Source organism: Tinamus guttatus, unplaced genomic scaffold (genome assembly GCF_059628265.1).
Source record: "Tinamus guttatus ecotype Peru unplaced genomic scaffold, ASM5962826v1 Tinamus_guttatus_pri_ptg000106l, whole genome shotgun sequence".
Lineage (NCBI taxonomy): Eukaryota > Metazoa > Chordata > Aves > Tinamiformes > Tinamidae > Tinamus > Tinamus guttatus.
In genome coordinates, this window is record NW_028288640.1 from 3,450 (window position 1) to 13,025 (window position 9,576).

The following is a 9,576-nucleotide window of genomic DNA, read 5'->3' on the forward strand; positions in this document are numbered from 1 at the left end:
CAAAGCTACTCCTTCTCTCTGCAGTGCCTGGAATAAGGGTGCAGGGTGCAGGGTTAAAGGCGGCATGAGGACAAGGTCTATCTCTAGACATCTCGACATGTAGAAAGGGTAAGGTCTATCCTTGTTTCCTTTTGACTGTTGTTTTCCCTTGCTGGAGTGAGATTTGGTGTGGCAGACTCAGATACAAATATCTCTGTTGAGGAGGGCAAGAGTGATGGGGGTGAATCCCTCACAGAGCTCTTCTCCTTTAGACACAACTGTTGTGAGGGCTGTATTCAGCTCGCATGGTGGTGAATGGAGAATATTCCCACCTGGTATCTGGACTAAGTCCATTGCAAGCAATGCAATATGCCATTCCAAGGCATCTCCACAAATACCACTCAAAGACTAGTGCATCTATTTCCACCTGCAGCAAAGCAGAAACAACTCCTCCGGAGCTATGGGCAGGAGTCCCTGATGAACTTGGCACACTCAGCCAGTTGAAAGTGGAGCACCAGAAAGGGAGCTGAAATAAGGGAGAGAGGAAATGTGGGGAGTTCCTTGAGAAACTGAAATGGTTTGGCTCAGAAAAGCCTGCCTTAACTTTTGGCTTTCTTTCCTTCCTTGGACAGGACTCCTGGGCCCCGAAGGAACTAATGTCCAACAGCAGCTCCCTCAACGAGTTCCTCCTCCTGCCATTCACAGACAGGCGAGAGCTGCAGCTGTTGCACTTCTCGCTCTTCCTGGCCATCTACCTGGCTGCCCTCCTGGCCAACGGCCTCATCATCACAGCCGTAGCCTGTGACCACCGCCTCCACACCCCCATGTACTTCTTCCTCCTCAACCTCTCCCTCCTCGACCTGGGCTCCATCTCCACAACTGTTCCCAAAATCATGGCCAATTCCCTGTGGAACACCAGGGCCATTTCCTATTCAGAATGTGCTGCCCAGATACTTTTCATGCTCCTCTTGTGTGGAGGAGAGTTTTTTCTCCTCACAGTTATGGGCTATGACCGCTACGTTGCCATCTGCAGACCCCTGCACTATGGGACCCTCCTGGGCAGCAGAGCTTGTGTCAAAATGGCAGCAGCTGCCTGGGGCAGTGCTTTCCTCAATGCTCTCCTGCACACTGGGAACACATTTTCCCTACCCCTCTGCCAAGGCAATGTGGTAGAGCAGTTCTTCTGTGAGATCCCCCAGATCCTCAAGCTCTCCTGCACAGATTCCTACCTCAGGGAAGTTGGGATTATTGTGGTTACTGTCTGTTTGGGCTTTGGGTGTTTCATTTTCATTGTGGTGTCCTATGTGCAGATCTTCAGAGCTGTGCTGAGGATCCCTTCTGAGCAGGGCCGGCACAAAGCCTTTTCCATGTGCCTCCCACACCTGGCCGTGGTCTCCCTGTTTCTCAGCACTGCTCTGTTTGCCTACCTGAAGCCCCCCTCCATCTCCTCCCCATCTCTGGATCTGGTGCTGGCTGTTCTATACTCGCTTGTGCCTCCAATTCTGAACCCCCTCATCTACAGCCTAAGGAACGAGGAGCTCAAGAATTCCCTAAGGAAACTCATCCAGCGGGTCTAGTACCAGCAACAAGATCTGTCCTAGGGGCTTTGGCATTAAGGATAAGTGTTGTTCATTTTTTTCTTGCTTGCTTTTTTTTTCTCTTATATTCCAATAAAGGAAGAATATATAGTCTGGTTCATGCCATTTTTCCGCAGGAATGTCTCGTTGGAATCTGCCACAGGGACCATGTTGGAGCAGGATGCCAGGCTTCCCCCTTCACCAGCAAAGAGGGGATAAACTCTGAGCCCCACTAAGCAACCTCTGATGTCTCCCATGCAATGAGGAGAGTTTCCCTGTGCACTGTCTCTTCCAGCACTGGAGCTCAGGGCCACAGAGTCAGGCTCACACGAGTACAGACATGGTGAGACCATCGCTCCTATGTCCATTAGGAGAACTCAGCTCCCCTAGCCACAACCAGGGGGTAATTTTACCTGCTATCCCATGGAGGTCATAGTCATGTGTCGCCCTACATTGGTCTCTTCCCTCTACACTGCTCCAACAGTCCAAGTGGGGCATGAGTGGAGGGGAGGAGAGTCTGGATGCAGCGTGTGGGGACAGAGCTCTGCTGCTCAGGGCCATCCCTGAGCACACTGCCACAGCAGGCATTTCCTTGCTGCACCCTTCAATGGGCCCACAGTTTTTCCAGCAACATGTCCACCAACAGCAGGAGGACTTTTTTTTTTTTTTTTCTTTTCAAGTCTCTTCTCATTTTCACACTGTCCTGCTGTGCTCTCATGTGCCTACTTGCCCTAAGTGCTCTTGTAATGTGGTGTTTCCTGGTACATTTCTGTGATCTCAGGAAGGACTAGGGCCTAGGCACCCTTATGCCAAACCTGGCCTACACAAGAACATTTCCTATAACAAAAGAGCATCTCCTCTGTGATTTGCCTCAAGTGTGGCCTTTCTTCACAGATGGATCTCAAAGGGGTCTCGTGTTCTGCTTGTGAACTCCATAGGCTCTAGGAGACAAGCTCCAAGGATGTTTGATCTGTGTGATCTCCTAGGGACCGAGGGCAGCACTTGGAGTTCACCTCTCAGTGGCCAGTGCCAATGGAGATGGGAAATTGTTTCTGAATCACCTGCAGCTGGTGGTCTCACGAGTGGCAGTGCTGATGTGATTTGTCCTCCATCCTTCTGGAGGAGAATCTCCAGGAGATCCCCAGGAGAGCTTAGAAGATCTCCACAGCCCAGGTGAGGGCTGTGAGTGGAGCCTTACAAAATGAGGGATGGTCCACCATGGAGTAACCAGAAGGCAGATCTTTAAATCCAGGTGCACAGGAAATGCTCTGCTTTGGTGTGGCCAACTTTGAATAAATTGACTACACTCCTGTTAAAACAATGTTTTAAGGAAGTCTCTAGAGTATCTTCAATGCAATCATTGAAAAAAAAAGTCATACTTTCCAAAATTTCTCACAGCTTTTGCCATTGCCATTTACTCTTTTCTGCTGTCTCATGTCTATCTTAAGCATCACAGTGTAAGAAACCCTGCTGGGGAGTTTTAAAAACAGAGATCCTCCCTTGGTGCCTGTAGGAGGAAGGTTGTGTCCTGTCCTGTACAGTCCTACATCCTGCTGTTACTGAAAGAGTCACTGACCGCAGAAATAAGATTTGAAGCTCCCCAAAACATATCGACCTATGGCCATACTTTGTGCTGTTTCATCCCCCATGACTTTGATCCTGTCTTGGACCACCCTGAAGCCCTAAATTCCCTCACTGGACTGCCTGGAGAAGAGATGTGACAGTGCAGGAGTGCAGAAGTGTCCTCTCCAGGGCTCTCTTTGAGACATTTTTCAGTCTTTGGCATCATCTAGAGATATTCCTGAAGGATTATCAGCAGGTTTTGGGAAATATCTGGGGGGAAAATGAGGTGACTGCTTTCCAGGACATGAAGAGACATCTCCCTGCTCCTCCTGGCTCTGGGATGTGGCTCCAAAGGGCAACACTGGGGAGCACATGAGCAGTGCCCAGCAGAGCCTGGGCCACACAGGGCAGGGAGGGCACCACTCTGGCACCAGGGAGACCTCCTTGTGATGACGCACATCTCACTGTGACCTCAGATCGTGTCACTGGGAGCTCAGCAGGTCACTGCCGTGGAGATAGAAGAGCTAGGCAGGGAGGAGAGACGTGTCCTTGCACATGCTGCAAAGCGGTGACCTTCCTTCATATCTGTGCTATCACACAACTCTCCTCTGGCCTAACCCTAATCCTAATCCACAACCCTAAAACCCTAACCCCTAACCTGTTTCTAACCTAAGCACAAACCTAAAACCCCAACTAACCATAACACCCTAACCCCAAAACCCTAAGACTAAACTCTCCAAACCCTAAACCCCCAAACACTAACCCCAAACCCTCTTACCCTGTCACCCTCTAACACTAAACACTCTAATCCTAACCCCACCTCTAACCCGTAACCCTCTAACAGTCAACCTGAAAGTCTCTAACTCTAACCCAAACCCTTAACCCTCTAACCATCACCCTAAACCCTCTAACCCTTAATCCTCTAGCCCTAAATCTTCAAACGCTAAAGTCTCAAACCCTCTAACCCATAACCCTCTAACCCTAACAAGGTAACCCCCCAACCCCCCAACCCTGACCCATAACCTTCTAACCCTAAACCCTCTAACCCTAATCCTAAACTCTCTAACACTAACCCCCAACCCTCTAACACTAAAACATCTAGCCCTAAGACGTCTACCCTAAACCTAAACCTTTTAACTCTAAACCCTCTAACTCTCTAACAGTAAACTCTAAACCCTCTAAAACTAACCCCTAACTCTCTAACTCTCTTACTCTATAACCTGTATCCCCTTTAACCCTTACCCTAAACCCTCTAACCCTGAACTCTCTAACCCTAAACTCTTTAACCTTCTAACAGTAAACCCTAAACCCTCTAACTCTAACCCCTAACTCTCTAAGCCTAAACCCTCTAACCCTGACCCTAAACCCTAAACCCGCAAACTCTAATCTGCTAACCCTAAACACCCTAGTCCTAAATCCTCTAACCCTAAACTCTTGAACCTTTCAAACTTCTAACTCTACCCCTAAACACTCTTCCCTAAACCCTCCCACTCTCTACAGCTAACCCTCCTTCCCTCTAACCCTAACCCTAAGATCTCTAACCCTCTCACCCTAAAACTTCTAATACTAAACCCTCTAACCCTCTAACCCTCTAACTCTGTAACCCTAACTCTAAACCCTCTGACCCTAAACACTAACCCTTCTAACCCATAACCCTAATCCTTAAAGCCTCTAACCCATAACCCTAACCCCTGTAACCCTAATCCTAAACTCTCTAGCCCTAATGCTAAACCCTAAGACTCTAACCCTGCCCCTAATCTCTCTAACCCTCTACCTTTAAACACCCTAAACCGCTAACCCTCAACCCTCCAATCCCCTTAACCCTAAACCCTCTTAACCCTCTACTACAACTCTTCTACCACTAACCCTATAACCCACTAACCCTAACACTCTAAGCTAACAAAACCCGCTATCACTGTAAGCCCTAAACCACTGACCCCGTAACCTCCTAACTCTAACCGCCTAATGCCCTAAACCTAACCCTTAAACCTAAACCCTAACTCCTATACCCTCTAAACCTAAACCTTCAGCCCCCTTAACTCTCAAACCCTCTTAACCTTCCAACAGTAAACCCTAAACCCTCTAACCCTAACCCTGAGCCCTAACTCTCTAACCCTAAACCTAAGCCTAATCATTCTACCCCAAACCTAAACTCCAAACCTTCCATACCCAATCTCTCCAACCCTCTAACCCAAACCTTAAACCCTAAGCAGTCTAGCCCTCTAACCCTAAACTCTCTAACCCTCTAACTCTAAACGGTCTAACCCAACCCCCACCCCCTAAACCTTCTAACACTCTAACCCTAAGCCCTAACCCTAAATACCCTAACCCACTAACCCCAACCCTTTTACCACAACCTTATAACCCTACAGCTTCTAATCATAAATGATAAACAAACTAAACTTAACCCTACACCCTAAACATCTAACCCTACCCTCTAACCATAGCCGTAAACCCTAAACATCTAACCCCAAACCCTAACTCCTCTAACCCACTAACCCTAATCCCTCTAACCCATAACCCTAAATATTTAGCCCTCTAACCCAAAATCCTAAACCTTAACCCCTCTAACCTCTCTAACCCTAATGCTAAACCCCCTAACACTAACACTAAACCCTAACATTCCAACCCTAACATTAAACCCCCTAACCCACTACCCTTAAACACCCTCAGCCCTCTCACCTCCTGATCCCTCAAACCCCCTCAGGCCTCTTAACCCCCAGTCCTAACCCTTACCCTTAATCCCTTCACCTTCTACCCTCCTTCACCCTCTACCCCCCTTCACCCTCCAATCCTCTACCCCTAAACACCTAACCATCTAATCCTAAACCCCTAACCCCCTAACCCTCTAAACCGACCCCTTAACTCCCTAAACATAACCTTTACGTGGAACTGCTTACCCCTAAACCCTCTAACCCCCCATATCCTCTAACCCCCTAAACCCTAGATATCTAACCCTAAACCCTACCCCTCTAACTCTAAACCCTTTAACCCTAACCCCACCCATAAATCCTAACCCTCTAAGAGTAAACCCTAAACTCTCTAACCCTCTAATCAACCCCCTAACCCTCAATCCCCTATCCCCCAATCCTCTAACCCCCTGACCTCCTAAACCTCTAATACTAAACCTAACCCCTCTAACCTTAATCCATCAAACTCATAATCCTAAACCCTAACCCCTCTAACCCCAAACCCTCATCCCCCTAATCCTCCAACTTTAAACCCTTAGCTCGCTAGCCCTCTAACTTTAAACCATAACCCCTCTAACCCTAACCATAAACCCTCTAACCCTAATGCTAAACCGTAACACTCTAAACCTAATGCTAAATCATCTAAACCCTTAAACAACCAACCTGCTAACCGTCAGCCCTCTAACCCCCTCAGCCCTCTATCCCCCTTAGCCCTCTAACTCTAATGCCCTAATCCCCTAATCATAACCTTTACCACTAACCCATAAACTCTCTAACCATCTTAGCCATAAACTCCTTAACTCTAAACCCCCTTAATCCTCTAACTCTAATGCCCTAATCCCCTAATCATAACCTTTACCACTAACCCATAAACTCTCTAACCATCTTAGCCATAAACTCCTTAACTCTAAACCCCCTTACTCCTCTACACCTAAACCCTAAACATCAAACCTTAAACACTCTAACCCTAATTCCTAACCCTCTAATCCTAAACCCCAACCCCTCTAACCCTAGACCCTCTAACTCCCTTAATCCTAAACCTCCTTAACCTTCTAACTGCTAAAACCTCTAAACCTAAACCCTAAACATTTAACCTGAAACCCTAACATTCTAGCAGTAACCATAAATCCTAAACCCACTAACCTTAACCCCTAACCATAACCTCAAACCCTCTACCACAAAAAACTCTAACCCTTAACCCCTAAAACTTCTAAACCTCTACCTCTAAACCCTAAACATCTCACCCTAGAGCCCTAAACCCTCTAGCCCTAAACACCAAGCCCCTCTACCAGCCTCTCTTCCCCAATGCCTCTACCCGTCTAATCCTAAACCAAAATCCTCTGCCCCTAAAGCCTAAAAACTAAAGCCTCTAAACTTAGCCCTAAACCCCCTAACCCTCTATCACCCTAACCTCCTAAATCTAACCCTTACTCCTAACTCCTAAGAGCTCTAACACTTAACCCTAAACATCCTTCACCCTAAATCCCCTTCAACCACTTAACTCTAAACCCCTAAACATCTAACCTGAAACCCTAACCCGAAACCCGCAACCTTAAACCCTCTAATCCCAATCCCACTAACTCTCTAACCCCTTTACCCTCTAAACCCCTAACCCTTTTACCAAAACCTTTTAACCCTACAAGCTCTAACCCTAAACTCTAAATACACTAACTTTAACCCCACACTCTAACCGTCTAACCCTACCCTCTAAGCATAACCCTAAACTCTAAACATCTAACCCTAAATCCTAAACCCTCTAACCCTAATCCCTCTAACCCATTATCCTAAACATTAATCCCTCTAACCCGTAACCCTAAACCCTAATCCTAACACCCCTGACCCTAACACTAAACTCTAACCCCCTAACCCTAGCACTAAACCTGCTAAGCCTCTATGCTTAAACCCCTTAACCTGCTAACCCTCACACCTCTAACCCTCTCGGCTCTGTAACCCCCTCAGCCCTCTAACCCCCTCATCCTAATCCTTCACCCTCTACCCTCCTTCACCCTCTACCCTCCTTCACCCTCTGACTCTCTACGCCTGAACATCTAACCCTAAACCCCCTCACTCTCTAACCCTAAACCCCTAAGCCCCTAACATTTAACCCTGAATCCCTAACGCTCTAACCCTAACCCCCTACACCTCTAAACCTAACCTGTACTCGGAACCCCTAAACCCTCTGACCCTAAACCCTCTAAGCCTAACCCCTAAATCCTAACCCATAACCCCTAAACCCCCTAACTCGCAACCCCTTAACCCTCTATTGCTAACCCTAACCCCTCTAAACCCCTCTAACCTTAATCCTTCAAATCCATAACTCTAAACCCTAAACCCTCTAGCCTCTCTAAACCCTAAACACTCATCTAACCCTCCAACTTTAAAGCCCTCAAGACCTCTAACTTTAAAACCTAACTTCTCTAACCCTAATCATAAACCCTCTAACCCTAATGCTAAACCCTAACACTCTAACCCTAAGACTAAATCCTCTATCTACCCTTAAAAATCCAACCCACTAACCCTGTCATCTAACCCCCTCAGCCCTCTAACCTCCTTAGCCCTCTGACTTTAACTCCCTAATCCCCTAATCCTAACCCTGACCACTAACCCCTAAACTCCCTAAGCATTTTAACCCTAACCCCTTTAACATTCTAACCCACTTAACCCTCTCCACCTAAACCCTAACCCTCCAACCCAAAAGCCTAAACCCTCTAACTCCCTTAACCCTCTAACCCCCTTAACTCTCTAAACCTAAACCCCTAACAGCAAACATCTAATCCAAAACCCTAACCAACACTAACTATAAATCCTAAACTCACTAACCCTAACTCCTCACCATAATCTCAAACCCTCTAACACTAAAACCTCCCACCCTAATCCCCTAAAACTTCTAAACCCCTACCCCTAAACCCTAAACATCTAACCTAAACCATAAACCCTCTAGACTTCTACCCCCTTCACCCTCTAACCCTCTACCTCTAAACATCTAACCCTATACCCTCTAGCCTTAAACCCTCTAGCCCTAAACCCCTAGCCCCTCTACCCCTAACACATCTACCCCTCTAATTCTAACCCTAAACCCTCTACCTCTAAAACCTAGACACTCTAAACGTAACCGTAAACCCTCTAACCCCCAACCTCCTAAAACTAACCTTTATTCCTAAGCCCTAAACCCTCTAACCTTTATCCCTAAACCCCCTTCACCCTAAAGCCCCTCACCCCCTTAAGCCTCTACCCCTGAACATCTGACCCGAAACCCTAACCCAAAACCCTCTAACCCTAAATCCTCTAACCATAGCCCTCTTAACCCCTTAAACTGCCTAACCCCCTAACCCTAACCCCACCCTTAACCCCAAACCATCTAACCCTAACCACAAACCTTCTAACCCTTTGCCTTCTAATCCTTAACCCTAAACCCCCTAACCTCTATTTCTAACCCTAAACCCTCTAACCCTGTAACACCCCAACCCTAAACCCTTACCCCTCTAACCTCTCTAACCTCTAAAACTCCCCTAAAGCCTCTAACTTAAAACCTTACCTCTAAACTGTCTAATCCCCTAAACCGTCTAACCCTTCTGATGCTCTAACCCTAAACAATATAACGCTAAATCCTAACCATCTAACTGTAACCCCAAACCCTCTAGTCTAACCCCTCAACCCTCTAACACTAACCCTAACGCCTCTAACGCCCTAAACCTAACTCCTAGGCCCCCCAGCTCTACACCCTTACCCCTAAACCATCTAGCCCCCTTAACCCCAACCCCCTTAGT

At 47.2% G+C, this 9,576-nt stretch overlaps 1 protein-coding gene across 1 annotated transcript; it reads left to right on the top strand.

Moving 5' to 3' along the window:
• Positions 1-635: 635 nt before the first annotated feature.
• Positions 636-1,556, top strand: LOC148595375 (olfactory receptor 14J1-like). The gene has a single exon (XM_088520919.1). It carries the CDS (start codon positions 636-638, stop codon positions 1,554-1,556), a length of 921 nt encoding a protein of 306 aa, XP_088377045.1.
• Positions 1,557-9,576: the final 8,020 nt, after the last annotated feature.

Excerpts from the sequence above, each read along its gene's own strand:
- LOC148595375 (XM_088520919.1), top strand. The coding sequence starts at position 636 with ATGTCCAACAGCAGCTCCCTCAACGAGTTCCTCCTCCTGCCATTCACA.